At 47.6% G+C, this 21,622-nt stretch overlaps 1 protein-coding gene across 1 annotated transcript; it reads right to left on the reverse strand.

Annotated features, from left to right (window-relative positions):
* Window positions 1-283: 283 nt before the first annotated feature.
* LOC129387789 (uncharacterized) lies at window positions 284-19,905 on the reverse strand. The gene is made up of 3 exons (XM_055077359.2): window positions 19,477-19,905; window positions 14,585-14,711; window positions 284-464 (listed from the first exon to the last, which is right to left on the reverse strand). Exons 1-3 carry the CDS (start codon window positions 19,845-19,847, stop codon window positions 366-368), a joined length of 597 nt encoding a protein of 198 aa, XP_054933334.1. The 5' UTR covers window positions 19,848-19,905; the 3' UTR covers window positions 284-365.
* Between the last annotated feature and the right edge of the window lie 1,717 nt (window positions 19,906-21,622).

A 21,622-nucleotide genomic window follows, 5' to 3' on the forward strand; every position in this document is an offset into this window, starting at 1 on the left:
AGAGTATTATGGCAATAAAGGCGTCGAATCAGAAATAATTATTTTTCATTCGTTTGGCCTAATCATGCATAATCAGTGTGCACGCATCATATCAAATGGGGCGTTTTCTCCGTTTTTGTGACGTAGCGAGCGAGACAGGCAAAGTGGGAGTAGCCCGAAAATCTTTTGACCAATGGCAGAGGGCTGATTGCAGAATTGGAATAGAAAAGTTTGGAATAGCTTTACGCCATAGCGCCCCAGCTTATACGAGGGAATATGCTCCTTCACAGACATAAGACAGACAGACATGTCGCAACATTTTTATTACTGCGCTACACGAGCACAATTTTTGCACGTATTTGATCATGCGTTGTTGAGGAGTCCAATCATTTCAGCTTCCTACTGGTTCTCTTCCTTCTAGCCGTAGTGGCCCTGCCACGAGGCTTTCGTGGATGCCGAGGGGCAAGGTTCAGTGGAACGCTTTCCTGTCACAAATGAGAAAGTTTCAGCAGATGTTAGACGTAATGTACAGTAAGTATGCACCAAAAGCACCCACTTACTACTATATATGTATATATAGTACTCGTTTTCAAACGACAGGGAAGATCCATCTTGAAAGGTGGTATTGTGCCACCTGTCACAGGTAAATTTAACAAGAAGTAAAAGTGTTAGAAGTAAAAACAATGAAGACTAAGCCAGACCACATATCATGCATCGATGTCTTGAAAGGCTTTATTGTATTTCACTGCTCACGCTCTCATCCAATCAGGTCGCAAGAACCCACTAGCATCGTACAAGGCTTAGGTTGACAGGATGCTCCGACTGTCGCTCTGACACGCTTCAAGCGTAAGTTTTTAACGTGATAGCGTTAAGGCTCCCGTTCAGCAGAAAAGGCTGCGGCGTCTACGGCGTGTCGAGACAGCCATGTCACAGTCACGTGATTCAATCCCTCCGTACAGAGTGGAGACAACCAAGACGTCTTCTACGGTGTTGGCCACGCGAATAGCGGAGGCTTTTCGCTTTGGCGGACGCCGTGGGGACGCCTTGCCGGCGCTCATTCATTCATTCATTCATTATAAACGATTGAATGCGGACAAACAACAGTGACTGCGTAGGAATAAAAGCCACTGAAGGGAACAATTAAGCTGTCGCGCCATAACCTTGAAGGCGCAGCTTAAGTGTCCCCCTATATTTTTTTTTTTTTTGTACAGATGATCTGGGCTTGTATTCAGAAATCATGTCGGATTCTTTAGTGCTTCGATACAAAAAAAAAACAAGAAAACAAAGCGAACACATTACTGAAGGGCGCCGACCAGTGACGAGAAGTTCTACGAACTAAAAACGTTGTCAAATTGCCCTCTGGTACACTACCAACACTCAGTGAGTCAACTCCTTTTGCAGCAGTGACATTTCAATGCGAAGCATTATACGTACGGCTACTCACACCGGGATGTGGAGATGGCTTTTCGGTCAATCTCAAAAGGACCATTTCAGCTTTCTCAGAACCGCTAAAAATGTGCCTAGTATGTAACATATACGTCACGAAGAATACAATAGGAAAATTTCACATTCCAAAGTACTCGCGGTAATTTTACAGGACGAATTCAAACTCTCATTGTAATGTAAAACGCGCTTTAGCTCAGGAGTGGCCTGGGAGCCAGATATGGGCGCGAAGGCATGCTGTAGGGGGTGCTATAGTGTGCCGAAGTACATTTAGCGGCATATCGGGGTCGCAGACACGTAAGGGCGCACGTGCCCTCTGATCGTCAAGAGCATGCCGGCGCGAGTCTCGAAGGCAGCAGGTGGGGGCGCTATGCATCTGCAAGCGGTGTCACGTGATAGGCGAGGAGCCGCGCTGTGTTTGGAGGTAGTGGAGAGAAAGCTGTCGGCGACCCATGGGAGCGAGCGTTGCCAAGCCGCTCGGTAGAGTGGCACGCAACAAACGGCAGTACGGTAGTCATACCTACGAGCACAAGCTAGGCACATAAGCACATTTAGGATAATTCCCGTTGGGGAGTTCCAGTCTTATTTAAAGCGAAGCTTTCTGGCCGAGTTCAAGAAACTTTTTCAAACGTAGCTGCCCTCTAACGCCGAATGCGTTGAACAGGATTGGTGGCGTCATCTAGGAATAGTGCAGCGAAGTCGTAGTTTACAGTTTCAAATAGAGCTTCATACAAAAAATCGAAAGCCCTTCGGTATCCCTACGTGGAAAAATGCGAAAGCATTGCGACGTCTCTCTGATGACGCCTCGACCTCGTTCGCCTACTTGCGTGGACGCCCAAAGGAGCCGGGCACAGCTACTGACTGAGAAGTCGAAGTCAAAGGTTCGTCCATCGGAGCGCAAGACCGAACTCGCCGAAATGACTGCCCCGACTGGCAGCGCCGCGACGCGCGGCGCTATATATAGACCGGCCAAGGTTACCGCTTCCCGGCCAACTGAGGCTTGTGCTACTGTAAACTTTACGGGGAAGAGCTTGCGGCGAGCGCTGTGCGCGAAGGCGAGCTCTCTGGTTGTTTTTTGTTTTGTTTTGCTCTCCCTCGCACGGCCAGTGCTGCCGCGGACGTGAGCGCCATCTGGTAGTGCTTCAAGGAACCGAGGGTCCACACGGCGCGCGCCTGCCGTTCATGGGCTGTGACCACGTGAATTTTTGTGCCAACTCCGGGGACGTCGTCGGATTTTCCGCTTCATGAGCCATATGGTGCTTTCGATAGAAGGAACTATTAGAGGGAACTGCAAGTAGGCCTATTTGGCCAGCATGGAAATTGTGGTTAGTACATCAATTTGCGTGAACTTCGTCTTTCGGGCTTCAAACGGCCTTGTGACTATGCAGCCTCATCATTTTCAACAAAGTACGGCGTTATAGATAATTCAACAAGCATTAGTAAAATTATCCGACGGCAAGATTCGAACACACGACCTCTAGAACACGAGGCTGATGTCGATTGATTGAAAACTTTATTATTCCACCGAGCTGGGGTACCCGCCTCTTAACCTACCCGTAGGTAGGGGGGGGGGGGGGGGGGAGGACGAAGCAGTCCCCGCGCGTTGAGGGCGGTGAGTCTTCACGGCCTCAACGGCCAGGCGGAGTGCTCAACGCTGGTCGTCTTCAGACTCGCTCTGGAGCAAGGCCTCCCAGGCTTCTCTACTGTCAATGTTTTCCTTGGCCCCTGGGGAGCCAGCACACTCGCATATTATATGGTCTAGCGTACCTTTTTGCTTACAAATTTTGCAGAGGGCGTCGTTATAGTCCCTCGTCTGTGTTAAGTAGATCCACTGTGGTGATGTATAATTATTTCCCTGGAGGCGTCGCCAAATGCGAGCGTCCTCCAGAGAGAGAGACCGATGCGGAGGCGGAAAGATTTTTTTTCGGCTTTGTAATGATCGACAATTTCCCTGTACGTGATGATGCTATCTTTTATCCCTGGAACTGGCTGCTCTCGAAACCATTTTGCCACGTACGCAAGCGTGGACAAGCGGCATAGAACGCCCTTTCTCGTGGGCAAGCAAGCGCGTCGAAATGCTTGGCGCGTTTCGATCCGCAGCTCCACTAGAAGAAACCGACACATGGACACCATTGAAAACTTAAACATACATATATTTACTGCACGTAAATATGTGTAAATAATATCCAGCGTATCTAACATCTCATCTAATCCGCGTTCTCCTCTCAGCTCTCATCTGCGTTCTAACAGCGCGAGGAGCTCATAACTCGAAGGACCGCTCAGCTGGGTTCAATTGGACATTAATGCTTTCGCATTCACAACTCATAAGAAGTGCTTAGGTGTCCTCGGATTTTCGCAATATTGTCGGCTGCCTCGGCAAAGCACTGTTGGTAACTCAGCGGCAAATGTGTCTTTTTTTTTTTTTAGTCACGTAAGAAACCTCTAAGTTTTCTCGGGTAAGATTCTTCAAGAGAAATTGGGTCAATTCAATGCCTCTCCTGCATAACATGCGCTCCTCCTATTTGCTCGATATTCTCTAAAGACACGGCGAAAAGCTTATTACTGCGCCATCTGGGTGCACCAAAGTTGCTGTTCTAGCCAAAGCAACGTATTATCGTTTTAGGCAACTAAGAATCGTTTTTTTTTTGTTTTTTTTTTTTTTTTCAAATACCAACCGTTGACTAGGCCCCAGCAGAAGGTAATTTAAATCTATACAGTTAGAAATAATATGGAAGGCGCCTAGGAACATTTCGCAATATTCGCAACTTTTGAATAGCAAATCAAATGATCTCCGTTTCGTTCTTGGAATTGAAGGCCGCTCTTCGCAAATACGAATATTTTTTCAAACATTTTTCCAATATTTCGAAACTTCAACAGAGTCCAATTAAACATTACATTTCAGCAAAACTACGGTAAATTTCATCTTCACGTACGAAGCATAGACACAAGATACGAAGCGCTTCCATAGTGGAGCAGGCTGCGTCGCTCAGAGAGTCCATTCTTTAGCGGCTATACAATAGTTATTCACACTCTCTGCAGTGCATGCGAAGAAACGAACTTAATTTTTATTGCGATAGCAATTATATGAGACACTCCAGATGCACTTCTGCCGTTGGCCTCGCCGTGAGGTTCCGTATGAGTGAAAGCATGTGAGGGTTACCCAGCGAACACGATTCAATTTCGCGTGCGCGAGCGAGAACCGCGGGCTGGAAGCGTGCCCTCTCCTGTCGCCCGCGAGGCACAGGGGTCAGGCGAGAAAGGGAGTGGGGGGGGGGGGGGGTCTTCTCCGATGGCTGCTAGGGTACCTCGGTGTCCTCCGCGGCCGCCACTTCGTACAGAATGGTGACATCCGCGGCGTCTACTGCGGCTTTGGGCACGTGAATGGCGGACACGGTAAAGCGGGGGCTACATGGGGCGTTTTTCTCCTGCGATTATCGCGTGCCAAAAAAAGAAACGCGCTGGCGGGACGCCGGCCAGGCTACATGAGGCGTACGAGCGGCGAACGCCGCCGCAGTGTGGTCAGACAAGGCAAAAATGTTTTGGCTACCACTAAATGAACGAAGAATGCTTATATGTTGTTTGCTTGTGTTATAATTAATAAATTATGCAATAAATACCCCACTAATATGTTTATACACATTACCAGGTATGCTTTCGCCGACGTAGCCATCTGACCAGCGCACGCGCGCGAAGTGTTCAAGGGACGGCAAGGAACGGTGAGACGGCTGGCCGCTACCGCCGAAAACAGACGGAAGTAACTCCGACAGGCACTTCCGGTAGCGTCAGACGCGTGCGCGCCGCGTCAAAATCTAGCCGGTCCTGATCGGCGGCGGCGGGCGTTTTTCTCGACGCCGGGCGTCAAATCGGCGCCGTGAGGCAAAAACCGCCTCAAAAACGTTCCATGTATTCCGGGCTTAATAGACGCCTTCGGCGGACGCCGTAGGGACCCGTTGGCAGCGCTTGTATGTCTTGAAAGCGATCTTCGATGTGGCCAAAGTCTGCGCCCGCGCGGGCCTCATCTTCAAAGCAATCTGTGATGTTTGCTGAGTTCGCGTTGTTCCGGTAGCTTCGTATGCGCTGTGCTTTCGACGTTTCGTTCGCGTTGAAGCGAGAGATGCATGAACGTCAATTCGCTTGCTGCTGCCACGATTCCTCACTCCAGAATTTTGAAAGCGAGTCTCCGCGCTCATCGACCGAGATGTGTTCATGTTTACCTGTGCGCGCGTGACAGCATGCTGGTTAATTTAGTTAAAACACGTTCGCGGGCTAGTTGGTTTGAATCCATGATAGAATGTGTAAGCGCGACTGAACAAGGAGGCAGAAAGAAGCAGACACACGAAGACAGCGCTGTCTCTGTGTGTCTGTTTCTTTCTACGTCCTCGTTGAGTCACGCTTACACATTCTATCATTGTTAATTTATTTAGTAAGCGAATGTTTACAAGCTTATACGACCGATAAAGCTACTATCCTTACTTCGTACGGCTATCTACTAATTTGCTATCGCAATCGGTGCTATCGTCTTTTGTGTGGAACCGCAAATTCTTTACTAATGTGGGCTTTTATTAAACAAAGATTCATAACGAACTATGTAATGACCAGTACTTGTTAACTAGCTGAACACTAGGATTCGAACGACTGTTATATTACATGTGAAAACGGCTGACGTAGACAATTATTCAATTCGGTTCGCTATATACTGGCACAATTCCATTTGTATTTGAATCGGTCTTAAATATTACTGTTCGCATACCCCTATCAAATAAAATCTAGGAAAAAAAATTATAAACAAGTCAACGTCATCACTTAGCGACCTCTTGCTAAAATGGGAGTGCTTTGGGGAGGAAACTAGCAATCTTGTTAAAGGAAGAAACGAAAAACGCAGTGACATCGCTAATCGCGTTGACTGGAGACTAACCGTTAACCACGTGCTACTGGTCCGCCTCTTTGTGGTGACTTTCATTGTTCCTGAAGCGCTGGCTAGTTCCTGCAGTCGTCGAACAACTTAGTTCAGCAATTAAACAGCCATTTTTCCCCTTTAATTGGTTTGACCGCTATCACACGCCGCGCCAGCCGTGAACGATTGGAGTACTATATAATGTGAGGGTAGCTCTTGTGGGGTCTTAAAGGTCTCACAGGAGTACCGACCACCGCGGGTTCGAGCTTAGCGAGCCACGGGGCCGCGTCAGTAGCCGTCAGCCTCTAGCGCCGCTGAGAGCGAGTTCAAGCCACAAGGGGCAACCGAGCACAGACGCAGGAACACAGTATTGCCCTAAGATAGCGGAAACCGTTTATTGTATCCGGCGGCACCCGACACCGCACAAACGCCCGGTCCCGGGGCAGTGGCGAACCAAAGGGGTCGCGCAACAAGAGCGGAAAATAGAGTCAGTTACCATCAATGTCATGCTAACGTCGTCGTTTTCGTAATGTCGTCATAATCATTGTTACATATACAGTTGGAGGACTTCGCACAGTATTGCATTAGGTTGGCACGAAGTTGGGGGTTGTGTAATGAAGCATGGTTACAGAGCTGGAGAAGACGAAGACATAGACACGGGCTGCGCTGGACGGGCTTTGGGAACTAGCAGGTTTTACTGCTCATCCGTGTCAAAATACAAGAGTACACATGCCAAACATCCTAAATGACCTATCACGCGCGCACAACGCACCCTCATGGCCAAGGAATGAATTTATTTACTCGTGATCATGATACAAGGCGTGATAATGCACTTCGCGGTTTCTCGCGTGCAAAAAACCTTACATATGAATGTGAACTTTTCAGCCTTGAGTATACTCAGCACACGTGTGCTGTCAAACATCGGCGCGCATTGGCGAATTTTGCAATGCTCTACAAACCTTGTTATCGCATGGACCTGCCCACGATCCTTCCTCAGTCTATCATTAATTGCGGTGTGGTGGTGGGGGGTCAAAGGGGCAATTCATGGCATACAGTGTTCCGTGCCAGATAAATTTGAAAGGGAGGTAGAAGTGCAAGGAGCTAAATTATGCGGTTAAGACGCATAGGTTCATCGAAAACAATTCTTATAACTCTCGAGGGAACATAGTTACCACGATATGCTCTATACTGTCGACTGGTGATACCAATGTACCACTATAGGCCCCGCAGCATGCTATGCAATTCATGCCTTCAAATTGGGCACGACGTGGACGTCTGTGTCCAGAAGGACAAATTTAGGGCCTGAGTAATATGTGGAACTAAGTTACCGCCCGGATCCAATGAAGACACTCCTCACGACTGCGAACTATGCTGCCGAAAATGTGGTGCAGGGCATGCAGCAAATTGCCCCGATTGTACAGTACGCCAAGAAGCTGACGAAGCAAGAAGAGAAGCTGCAAGCTGCCGCAAGCAACGCTACCTAGACGCTGTGAAAGAGCAGGAACAGCACGAGCCCGCCAAGCAATCGGGGAAACCAAAGAACAGGCACCGCAGCCGCAGTAGGAGCCGCAGTAGAATCAACTGGCCTGAGCTCCAAACAACAAACCGCTTCGAAAGACTTAGTAGCCCAAAAAAGCAACGTGGCTGGAGCACCAGTCACAGCAGAGACAACGACCAGAACAGAAGCACCGTAGGATGGCAGAGATATGCCACGACTATACCAGAAACCAAGAGGAAACGAAGAAAAGACGAACAGTACCAGTCCAGGAACAATGAAAAACAAAAAATGCTCCCGAGAAGAGCAACATACGTGGGTGAGTAGTTCGCACCTTTCACCAGCTGCCATGTCTTCGCCCTAGCATCACACCGCTAATCCCTACCCTTCCAACAGTCAGGCATTGAAAACAGCTCAGACATCACAATCTGAGAGGAACATAATTAGACATCTACCAGCGATAGATAAAGAGAAAAGGGGGGAAGCAGGTACACAACATAACAATGCGATAGAAATGGCAGAGGTCTCAACCAGACTGGATCAAATCGTTGCTGTAGTAACTAAAATGCAGGAAACATTTTGGATCTGCAAGCAGAAATGCAGAAAGTGGATGCTGTCATAGAAAACTAGTAGAGCAAAATGCACTGTTCACAGAAAGACAAGAACAAAAAGAAAGAACGATTAACCGCATCGAGACGATTCTCAACATGACGAGAAAGCGCACTGGCAAAGGACCTGCAGAGGTTTCAGAAAAAAAACAGGCGCTGCTGTTGCAGCGAATTTGACAGAAATCTAGACCACCTGATATAATCATGGTGCAGGCATCGAACAGGATAACAACCATACCAGGATACAACCTATTTCGGCAACCTAGCATTAAAAGGAATGGTAGCGAGGAGAGAAATAACATTGATGCACCAGGCGCGACTGTAATGTACGTTAAGAATGACTTAGCGGTGGTCCAGCTCGACACGGCAGGAGGCAATGCAGAGCAGCAAGAGTACGTTACGAGAAAGTGCAGAATCCCGACGAGCACGCAGGAAATTACTTTCATAAATGCTTACTGGCTTCCTAGCAAGCCAAATAATAACATTCAGTGGCTCGAAAAACAAAAAGGGGGCCTTAAAGATACTGTATACTTTTAGCAGGAGGCTTCAACAGTCCAAGTAAAGCTTGGGGTATGACTGGACGGCACCGAATGGCAGAAAGGTAAAATGCGTTATGAACAACATACGGGTTACTCTATTAAACGATACCCCGATTGGTACTAGAAAAGGCAGTAGCGTCGAGAATAAACCCAGGACTTAACTTGATCAGAGGGCCAATGAATGCTATATGGGAAAACAGCCTAGAAAACTTGGGTGGCAATCATTATATCCTTACATCGCAGCTTATTGTAAAAAACGGGAGCACCGTGGGCAGAAATTTTCGTAAAACAGAGATTACTAAATGGGATGAGATGCGAACTCAACAAGTACAAAGAGACACAGAATATGGCATAAATACTTGTGTAGAAGATATCAACTCTGTGAATAAAAAAGAACACTAAGGAACTACGAAGAGATGATCATCCCTATGTTGACTCCCATCTCCTAAATCTCTGGGACAAGCTCCACAGGTTAATGAATAAATACAAAAACAATAAATTAAACAAAGTATTACGTAAAACAAGTCAAGGAATCCCAGTAAAAGCGCTAAATTATGCCCAGTCATTAGCCAACAAGAACTAGCCTCAAATCTGTGATCAGCTTAACGGACAGCTGCATACACCGAAGGTTTGGCAAATATTGAGGACCTTTCTAGACCAGGCAAAACCGCGACACGCGGTAATTAAACTGCTAAGGTTGGAAAATTAACAATGTAAAGGAGCAAGCGGCAGAATTCTTGCACACCTTTTCTCCAATCAAATCCGACGATCGTCCCATACCAGATTACGGCGAGTACGGTAACAACAATGTCCAAAGCATTAACTCGTCTTTTTCCCTTCGTGAATTACACGCCGCCATGCAGAGCTTAAAAAGGAGCACAACTCCGGAGCAGATTTAATCCCGTACGAAATGTTGAGATACTGTTGAGACAGGAGACTCTGCTGTAATATATAAACAAAGCATTGGAAAAAGGAGTAATTCCAAGACAATGGAAGGAGGCAGCAGTAATACCAATTCCTAAGCCAGCAAGACCATCTGACAGAATATTCAATTTCAGGCCCATATTATTAACCTCCTGTGTAGGAAAATTAACGGAGATAATGGTTTTAGAAGATCTTGAGTGGCACCTGGAAGGCCTTCAACTTTACCCGACGCAATTATAGGCTTCAAAAAACATGTTAGTACTCGGGACGTTATACCGAAGATCAAAAACCAGCTGTTCGATTTACGAAGTACAGTTCAGCCAAGAAAATCGTAGGAGTCGATTTGCAACGAGCTTTTCATATTGTGACACAGTGCGCAATTCTAGAGAAGCTCAAGGCAACTAAACCGGGTCCTAGAGTATACAACTATGTAAAAAAAAAACTTCCTATGTGAAAGGACGGTTAAAGTGAAACTTGATGAATATGTGTCACCTAGCCATCCAATCACGTGTGGAACATCTCATGGTTCTATTCTTTCACCGACTTCATTTAAAATTTCGATGGTGAAGCACCCACATTACTAGAAGAATTACCAGACCTAGAAAATCATCTGTACGCCGATGACATGACTATTTAGTGCCGTCGAGGATCACCAGAATCACAAGAACACATTATTCGAAGTGAACTAGATCATATACGTGAGTGCGCCGCAACACTACGGCGGGAATGTTCCCCTCAGAAATCGGAATATATTCTCGTTAGTGATGACGTCAGCACGCGAGCCAAAGAACATAAAACTTAATAAAACTTCGAGTGGAAGACACGGCTTTTACCCCGCAATAATACCATCAGAATCTTCGATTTCTTTCTACAGGACAGTGGTAAACCAACGACATGGGTGCAGAAGTTGACCGTACAACTTGAACAGATCCTTGCAATGACGCGTAGAATAAATATGCAAAAGAGGGGAATGAAAGAACACGAGCTACGTAAGGTTATAGAAGCCCTGACCTTTTCCAGGATAATGTAATACCTGCCGTACGCCAAGATAACCAATACGCAACGCCAGAATATAAACATCACACTTAGAAAGTGTGCTAGACGTGCCCTGGGAATTCCTAAGTTTACACCCAACCATAAAATTCAAGCAACCGGGCTTCTTAACTCACTAGAAGACAAAATAGACGTGAACAATCAGGCGCAAATACAAAGACTTCAATCACCTCATCAGGGTCGACGGATACTGAACATATTGGGTAACGAAAGCTCTAACTTACCCCCCCCCCCCCCCCAATTTTGTCGAAATTGCCGCCATGAGATGATTTGCCAAGGATAGAAGTAGATGTCATTCCAAAAATCATATTTACAACAAAAAACATATAAAACATATAATGTTTAACATATAACATATAAAAAAAACATATAATGCAACAGACAGACGATGAAAACACATACTATACAGATGCCAGTCATAACGCCGAAAGCCGCAAAGCAGCAGTCGTGGGCCATGACTCGACGCTTGTGAAAAGTTACTTGACTGCACCAACCTGTCAAGATGCGGAATCGCTGGCGCTAGTGCTTGAACGTAACGGAAATTATATATACATCTAACACGATCACAATGCGAACAGACCGTCAAGGTGGTTGCCGAGACATTCAAAATGCTGAGCTGCCTTTAAACGTCCACACAAAGCTCCACATTTTTTTTATTTATTTACGATACTGTTAGCCATGAGGCCATTGCAGAGTGGGATTTAAGGCATCACAAATATACAATTGTGTGTTGCAACAATAAAATGTTGTCAAACATACAAGCAAGGTGTTACAACAGTAAGTTACATCGATTAAGTGTCACTCATAAAAAACGAGTAAAATTCGTAATTTTAACAGTAGTTAAGAAATGCAAACTGGGTGTTACAACAGTAAATTACATCACCGAAGGGTCAGTCATAGAAAACAGACAGACTGACAAATTGTACGGTAGTATAACACTCCTGCAATTAATTTCGAGGTTACATCAATAACGTGACAGTGATAGAAAACAGATGAACTAATAGCTTGAACAGTAATATAGCACTTTGGCAATCACTTCTCTAATTCATTAAAAACACTGTAATGCATAAAACAGACGATACGTGAAGAGTCAGTGAAGGCGGAGCTTAGCATCGATCACTCGGCGAACGAGTTGAGGGAAAAATGCATGACTATGGAGGAGGGTAACTTGTAATCGCCTGTAGCTCTCTTAATATGCGACGTTTCACACAAATTGTGGTGCGAATGGTTAACTTTAGCTGTACCCTACGCGTCTACAAAATTTGTCCGAACCGTTTCAGGGGCCCTTTAACTAAATTAATAAGCGCGGTGTCGCGCACGCGCATGTAAACAGGAACACATCTCGCTCGATGAGCGCGAAAACTCGGTTTCAAAATTCTGTACTGCTGAGGAATCGCGTCAGCAGCAAGTGAATTCACCTTCATGCATCTCTCGCTTCAACGCGAACGAAACGTCGAAAGCATGGCGCATACGGAGATACCGGCACTACGCGCGCTTTGACCACATCGAAGATCGCCTTCAAGGCACACGAGCGCTGGCAACGCGTTCCTACTAAAGCCCATTAAGCTTCGTGAAGTAATGCCACGCTTTGAAGAATGCCGCCTCCTCCTTGCGTGCTCTGGCATAGGCCGACGCCGCGGAGCTATTGCCCTAATAGCATCACGTGGGCCCTCGCACCGTGCATCAGCACGATTTTTGCTCGAGAAGCGTCTACGGAGTGGCGAGGAGCGCATGTCGGCGCCGTTGCTACGCTCGAGCAGTGTAGGCGGCGCCACGGTCGAGGAGGGGAACGTGAAATAGAATAGAAACGAGGAGGAGTGAAGGCGGAGGAGGAGAGTGTCGCTACTTTACGAAGTTTAAGCGGTTTTAGTTCCTACGGCGTCCGCCACAAGGCTGTTTCACATGGCGCGATTTTCAGTCAGCGACACAGCGAATTCCGTCGCTCAGCGACCGCCGCGACGTCGTGGGCTCTCCGCGACGAGATTCCAACAAGTTGGTCGCGCCGTCGCTCAGTCGCAGCGATCGGCGCGATGTGGGAGGGGCAATGTGTGTTTCACCGCGCGTTGGTAGCTCTGTGGAGCAATGTCGCGCGTCAGTTCTAGCTATGTTTACGGTGTACCCACTAGCGTTTGCGGCTTAGGAGCTTCATACATTTTTTTTTTCTTTCGCTTACACAATTCGTTTGAAAGGAGAAGCTGCACTATCCAGATCGGGAGGACGCCGCTTCAACATAAGGCACGTACCCACTTGATCGCCGCCGTCGTCAACCGCTTCATCTCTACAAACCGCGCCAGCTGCTTATATACATGCACACTCAACAGTAGTTTGTTCTTCTGTAAAAGCAAATACTCATCCAGGAAAAAAAGTTGCGGCTCCCATAGTAACAACGAAACTAGAGTGTACCACACAGAACCATCCCACCGACGCCGCGCAAGCTGCACGGTCATACTTGCGGTGTAGAGCAGCGCCTCACTCACCGTATCTGCAAGCTGTCGTGTCTCAACGCCTTTAAACGTTAAAAATGGTGTACCTATTCTATTATCGAATAAAACTAGGAAAATTCGAACATTTGACCAGTTTCCATGTTGTTTTTGTTTAACGATGTAGGTATGGATACTTTGTGAGCAGGAGGCAGCCCTGCGCATCGCTGCGACGGATATCGCGCTGCCATAATCGCATGTGAAAGCTGTGAGCGAAAATCGCTCTGCGACGTGCGCGGCAGAACGATTTTTTTCGCCCCAATCGCGCCATGTGAAACAGCCTACAGGCGTCTACTGCGGTGTCCGCCATTCGTGTGCCCAGAGCCGTTGTAGACGCCTCGGATGTCTCCACTCTGTGCGGAGTGACGGGCGAGGAGGACATCGAGGCACCCTAGCAGCCGTTGAAAAAGAACGCCCCCCCCCCCCCCCTCCCTCGCGTGACCCCCATGACTCACGCGCGACAGGAGAGGGCACGCTCCCGGCCCGCGTTCCTCGCTCGCGCACGCGAGATTGAACCGCGTTCGCCTGCTCACCCTCTCAAGCTTTAACTCGCAATGCAGCATACGGCGCGCGGCGACGGTTTTATCGTCCTTGGACTTAAGACGGCACCTCACAGCGACGCCGACGGCAGAAGTGCGCCTGGAGTATTGCAATAAAAGAGTTATGTCGGAGGCTGCCGCTGCTCACAAACGTAGCCGTATACCGTAAATATATGTAAAGTGTCCAGTTAGTAGCAACGTGTCAACCGTAATGATGAAGCATCTGGCCTACTTCACAAGACGTCCTTGTACCGGGACGGGATTAATGTAGTACTTGAGCGAGTGCCATGCGCGACATTTGATAGCCACTCAATAGGGTGCTTATGAATGCACTATAATGAGTAAACATAACATAACCGATAAATAAAACACAAACGAGGGACACGGAAAGGGACACCGCCATTGTATCCGCCTGCCCATCTGTCAAGCGAAGCATTTAGGACATCCAATTTCTTCTCCCAGCCTCGAACATGAGAGCTTCAGTTGAATAGAAAATTGGGCTAGTTGATGACGGATGATCATTTTATAGTGCAACGCAAGAATATTGAAAACGGAGTGTGCCCTGCGGTATGCAAACTCGAATTAATAAATTTTCCTCAGCAAACGCGTGGCGGCGGCTTCAACACTCACAAGTACTTCGTCGGCGTGCAGCACCTTCTCATGACCTTCGCCATACTGAGAGTCATTGACCGCAACTGCATACCCTCCTTCAGTGTAGATTTCCCCATACGTCACGCTAGGTTCGGTAGGTTCGGTCCTGTCAAAAAGAATATAAAACACCTGCACAGTGAGGAAGTATTTGGAAGTTGTTCAAAACACATCATATCAGAAGCGCAAGGAGCATTCGGATTCTCAGAGAGTTTTGAACCGAACTACGACCAAAAAACTAACAAGGTTGGTCTGTAGCCGATGATAGCAGACAAGCTAAAAAACTGCACCTAGCGTCCAACGTGGTGAATACGTGCGTGTGTATGTGTCTCTGTGCTTGCGTGTGTGCGTGTGTGCGACGCAAACTTGTGTGTCTGCATATGTGCCACTGGGTAAGCGCTACTTTTCCATTGGAAAAAGAATCCTATAATATGTCTACTGGGCTGAGTGGAATCGAACGAGCGCCATATGTATCTAAACAATCTTGTCGGAACAAATATTCAGACCTGCACCACGCGCTGACTTCATGGTGGCACCGCTATAGATGGCTCAGAGGGAAGCGCGAGAGTAGTGTTCCTGTATATGCTCCCGCAGGGAGCAGAGTTACGCAGAACTTTTCCGGCGCCGCTCGCGCCGCTATTCGCCGAGAGCTATCACGTGGCGCAAAATGACGTCAAATGTTCAACTGCACCGCTGCGAAGCCAACTTTACGGGCGCGATGCCGACTCGTCATTTCCGTCAGTTCCATCGTCATTGCAATCAGCGGACCGTTGAGCGTGCATAGCATCCATCGGCTCCGGGCTGTGGGTACGTTATTCGACGATATTAAGTCAAGCACCTTGGTGAAGTGATATGAAACACATCATATTGACACTTGTATTCCAGTATGACGGGGTGCAGCGCACGAAACTGCACAAACCGCGAGGAAGGTGGCAAAGCTTTTTATGCGGTGCCGCGCGGACGGGCAGACGTGCGCCGGCGACTGCGTATCAGCCGCGACCGGCCGGTTCCGAAAGGGAACAGTATATGCGAGATGCGTTCGCCTTGTCTAGAGAGGTGAGGTTTGCCTTCTTTACCCTAAAGCAACATTTATCTCGGGTAACACCCCAGTAAACGCTGAGATGCGTACGGGTTGCATGAGAGGTTGTTCACTTGCACGATTTTTGGCGTGTATGTGAAGCGCGACGCAGACTCGGGACAAAGAATGTGTCATTATGCAGTCTGCAATGCCTGAATAATTACTTTGCAAGTTCGCCATTTTGACGTGATTAGGGCAATAAAAATAACCCGTTTTTACTCTTAATAATTGTTTGCCTTTCCAGTTGCTTTGAATTCGGCTCCCAAGGCTCCAAGGGCCAGCACTCCTGCCCTTCTGCCTGCTTGCAGCTATTGGTCATCCAGCCCCTTGTACGAAATAAATTTGATTAGAGGCCCGTCCATCTTTAATCTTATTCCACTTGAAGACTTTCTGCTACGAAGCAGCTGGTAAGTCTACGGCATGAATGATTTCGTAAAAATAATCTTTGCAGAAAATGTGCGCATGCGAACATTTGAAGCGCATTTAAATCTACGCGCCGCATATATCGAAAACGCGTAGCTGCTGTGAACTACGGTTAGTGATAAATGACGCTCTGTTAGCGGCCCCTGACATAACTGCAGGCACGATAGTTCTTTTGGCAACGATCATTAATCGGCTGGTATCTGCAGCCAAAATGCGCTCACGTAATTGTCCACCTTGCGTGGGTGAAGTTTTCTTTGAACACCCTTTAAAACATTCCTTGCCTTCCAGCCTCTGTGAGAAAACTTCATATGCATGCTGGAAAACATTGCACCACTTTTCGTTGCAAGGTACAGCGCGTTTGCACGCGAACTTTTGAGCTGTTCGAGCCGCGGGCATATTCCGGATTTTATCTTGGGGGACTGAGGGGGGTCCTACCCCGTATATGTACGTTCGTGCGTGTGTTTGTATATGTGTGTATACAAGCAAAATTCCGGGGGTTGGAACCCTGCCCCATTCCGGCTACGGCAATGGTTCAAGCGTAGCCTACATTAAAAAGAGCCACCTTGCTGCCACAATTCGTGCATGTAGCTCGCGACCAGCATACAAAAAAAGCAAATGTGACACCGCGCGGCATTTGCCTCCTGCGCGCGTGAGGAGTGGCTTCACTGCATAGCTGGAACATACTGGCGGACCTATGCGCAAATCTGCTCCCTCCGGGAAGCGTACTTAGAATTGCTCGTAGATACAGCGGGGCGTGCCACTTTTGACGGAGCTCGACGTTTCTGCGCAGGCGCGAGTAATAGCGGGCGCGAGAGAGAAAATCTGGGGGCTTTTGCTCCTTGAATATATGACTCAGCCTAGGCACTACGGAGGAGGTTTCTTAAAGCGCGTTGTATTCGTTTGCCGCCTAGACATGCCGGCATTGCGGAGTTCGGTCGAGTTGGTTTATACGCTCCGCCGCTGGCTGCCCGCGCGGTGAGGCAGTGGGCGCGGACGCCGCTTGGTGATCGCTGTGTCTGAAGGGACAATATTCTGACTGGCGTTTTAGAAGTCGCGGGTCGCTTTTTTCGTCGCGACGATAGATAGGACTTTTTACAAGCACTGCTCCAGGAGGGCACATGTAACCGGCAAACGGAGGCCTCAGGAGAGCACCTGAGGTTATATTAAAGCAGGCGGCGCAGGATCTCCGGGGCACCCAAGCGGTAGCGGGGGTATCAAAGCTGGAAGCCGGGCGGCCCGTGGGTTGGGGCCGCAGAGGCCGAAGCGTGCCTGGGGGTGTTCGCATAAAACATTGGCTGTCCGCGATAGCGGACAGCCGATCTTATACTCCCCTGGCACGCGCAGACCTCTGCGAGCCCCAACCCACGGACCAGTCCGGCTTCTAGCTTTGATATCCCCGTTGCCGCTTTGGTGTCCTGGAGGCGCCGCCAATAATGCGAACTAATGACACGTTGTTTTCATTAGTAAAAACATGATCGATTAAATATGATTGCGTCGAGCCGCCAACATGCGATGCTAAGTTCAGCACAACCGCGCCCCGCGACTTCTGCCGGCACGCCTAGGGACAAGCGCCTACACCGCGCGCCAAGAAACTCCTCCGTAGCACCTAGGTAGAGTCGTATTTTCAAGGAGAAAAACTCCCCACATTTCCTCTCTCGCACCCGCTCTCACTCGCACATGCGCGCAAACGTCCGTCGTCTCCGCTAGTTCCACGCCCCGCTGTACCTACGAGCAGTTGGAAATACGCCTCCGGGAACATCTACAGGGACACTACACGAGAGTGGAGCCCGACTGCAGTAGACGCCTCATACATCACGCGTTTCGGCTGTGGCAATACGGTGTGCAGCTACATTGTTTTAACGTTATTCGCATTAACACCGACAAGTCAACCCTGAATTATTTCCGTTGGTTATCTTTTCTCTCTCTCTCTCTCTTTCTCTCTCTCTATCTCTGTATCTATATCTCTCTCTCTTTCTACATTTCGTCCCAATCTGATCGTGGACGTCGCGTCCGGAAATCGAAGCCATGTCCTCGTGCTACGCTGCGGAATAACACTATATCCACCCACCTACTGCGGCGGGTGAGGTAGTTGCCTGGTTGTCCTTAAGAGGAAGATTTAGCTCGGGTGCTCCTATCTAAATACATGTAAAAGGAGAATTCGTTTTTCTCGGTAACCACTGCACCAAACTTGACGAGGTTTGTTGCATTTAAAAGAAAACTTAGAATCTAGTAATTGTTAGTCTCGAATTTTTTATTAAGTTGTTAATTTTTTCTTTAACATTGGCAAAATCGAAATTTTTCAGTATACGAAACTATCAAGTTTACAACTCTGTTTTTCAGCAAGGGAACACGATATCACAATCCTGTGAATTACACCGAATAGTACATCTAAAGCGGACAAATTTGATAGGTTACACATAAATCTGAAAAATTTAAGTCATACGGAAATACAGATTTTTCAGAACCCTTGTACACAACGTAACAAATTCACGTAAGATATAAATTGACATATCGAATTTGTCCACATTGAATGATCTCATGTATGCCGTTTACAGAATTGCGATTTCTGCTCTTTATGCAAAGCTATTAATTTATAAATTTCGCTCGTCAATTTTCTTTTCGAGCTTCCGAATTTTTGAATATTGTTTTAACAAAATGCAGGCCCTAAGTCGGAATTCCGCTTCCAGCAGTCACTAGAATTTAAATTTCTGTTTCAAATTCAACAAATTTCGTTAAAATCGGTCCAGGGGTTACCTCAGAAAAGCGTTCTTGCGTTTCACATGTATTTGAATAGGCCGCATCGGAGTTGGGCCCGACCTAAAGCTCCCTCTTAACAGTCAATCGATGCTCGCTTGATGATTTATGATACGAACAAAGTTTATCAGTTAAATTCGCGTGCGCTTATTCTGTCCACAGCGCCGCCCCGAATATGTTGGCACAATTCTATAGCGCCATTTATTTGTCTACAGCTAGTGCGAACCATGTTGGTAATACCAAGATATCATAAGGGTTATATGAGCCAGACATATATATCTAATGTAACAGAGGGGCTGAAGTCCACATCTACGGGATGTCCTTCAGCACCCGGAGACTGTTTAACCTGCAGCTATAAATTCACGGGAGCTTGTAGCTCTGGACCCTCCCAGTACGCTGCCACCAAGACAGGCAGTCGAAGCTACTAGCCCGTGATTACCGATGCGCGGCAGCTCGGGGGCTATGCAGCCATGAAATGGACATTCGGTTCTGTAGACTTAAAGAAGAGCCAATGTTGCGGCCAATTAATCGCATAAAGATCGACAATTAACCTTATTAACGACTGCTAATTGGTCCTCGGTGTTGCACTTAACGCTGCTGAGGCCATAAAAAGAATCACCTTGGTTTTGGACCTTGCCTTATCGTTGACAGAGGAGGCGGGGACGTTAACGAGGTGGCAGATGCGGTCTCGGTGGTGGTAGTAGGGTGACTGCTCTCGAACAATCTGCTCCCGCCCAACATGACGAAGGCTATCAGGCTGCACACTAGCAGCACAATCCCTATGGCGCAAACACGCAGCAGGAACAGGCACCACGAGTTGGCGGAGTAGTCGTCCGGACTCTTCTTCTGGTATTCGCTTGTGGTCTGCGTCCCGGCCGTCGGCGCAGCGGGGAAATACACGTCGGGCGTGCCTGGGAATGCCTCGTAGTAGGGGTCCTGCTGCAAGCCTTCCAATCCTGGCGGCTGTTGAGCCCGCCACTGCGCCGCCATTATTCGGTGTTCTTCGGTTCGATTTTGTTCATTAAATGGCGCGAGCTCGTTTGTTTGCCTGTTTCCCTCCGAGATTGGCTCATACCCACTATGGTGGATTGGCCGAAACTCGCGTGTGTTAAGAAAATAATTAGTCGAGTCTAAGAAGAAGCGCTACTGAGAAATGTTTAATAGATTAAAGAAGAATGAAGTTGGATGAAAATGTAAGAATTTAGGATGTCCACTGTGGTGGTCGTTGCTTTCCTCCTGTTCTTTTCGAGAGAAGTGCATTGGTCGACTGTAGGAATTTTACCGAGAGTTTGGCTCACTCTTCGCCATAGAAAGGATGTCCGCTTCGAAGCTGTGCGGATGAAAAATGGCAGCACTGTGGCTTGTGCTGTACGACCCCAGAGTTTCGAATCAGTCCGGGGTCTCCTACATCACGGTGTCCAAATTCCGGAGGCCTCACCCAAGCGCTTCTACAGTTCTCGAAGTTGGCATATCCTGCCCTTCTCTTTTCCTTCTCACGTTTCTCATTTTTACTGTAAGCGCTGGCGTCCATGTGTCTAGCCGTATATAAGCAGAAATTTATACCCTATCCCCACTATTCCCAAAAGGAAAGTAAACCTATTTTCACATGTTACACTGTCTTGTAACCAGGACATTCGTGCACCTGAATTCCTAAAAATCCCGACCGCTGTTAGCGCCGCCACCTTTAAAGGGGAACAGTGTGTGTCTCGTATTTTTCAGCAATTCTAAGCATAAAGATAGCGTAAAATAAAGATGCGCACAAAGGACAGGCGTCTGGGTTGCTACATATGTGAATACTGTTAATGTAAAACGCAACGCTATATGGCTATGTGCAGCATTGTCAATTAGGCTAAGCTTGCAAAGGCTGTTGATGGCTCCTGTCCCGTTCTTCTTGCCCGTGCCTTGTTTTGTGGGATTCTTAAGCTGGAATCAGGAACCACCTAACCGAGTAGCACGTGTTGAACAACATCGCATGCACTATTCTGAAGTGTCTGCTGAACCCTCCTCATATAAGATACGCGGAATAAAATTTGCAGAAGTGGGTTGCGAGAGAAAAGAGTCAACATACTTGAATTGCGTTCTCTAATATGAAATTATTTTACTACGCATTGTCATTCAGATATGCGACGTCACAGCTCGAAGAATCCGAACCCAGCAGCAGATAGTCAATAACAATATAATCCCTTTAAGCGTCGCCCATGTATCAGTGTATATATGGGCTTAGCGGTTGTCGGTTGCCATGGATGAAGTCAGGACAAGGAAATCTTAGCGAAACGAACTAAATTTTCGGGACGACTACGGACAGGAAATACGGGTACCTGAATTCCTGAAAATCCTGTGGGCAATGAACGCTAGCAAATTAACACGAAAACGTGAATGTAAACACGAATATGTGTATGCTTAAGCTAAAACAAAATTTGTGGGGGAAAAGTATTCTAACAAAAATGATCGAGCACGACAAATCGAAACTGTAAGCCTCTTTCTTTCACTCGTTCAAAGGAGTGACCTCGAATGTGTATTTCACTTTGCTGGGCGGGTTTCACGTTACATTCGAAGCGGATACGGCACGCCGCGACTAAGTAGGGATGGTATAACATGGCTAGATGGTCTTCATGAGTTCCCATATAATTTCAGCTGCGGCTCTGTGGTCGTCGTGGTCGAACCACGGAACAGGCTTCGGCCTTTCAGCCCAAAAATCAGCAACGCTGCTGTCATGAGCAGCACGAGCGCCGCCAGCACGATGCGGGCTACGATGAGGAAGCTGA

This window comes from Dermacentor andersoni, chromosome 2, assembly GCF_023375885.2.
Source record: "Dermacentor andersoni chromosome 2, qqDerAnde1_hic_scaffold, whole genome shotgun sequence".
Lineage (NCBI taxonomy): Eukaryota > Metazoa > Arthropoda > Arachnida > Ixodida > Ixodidae > Dermacentor > Dermacentor andersoni.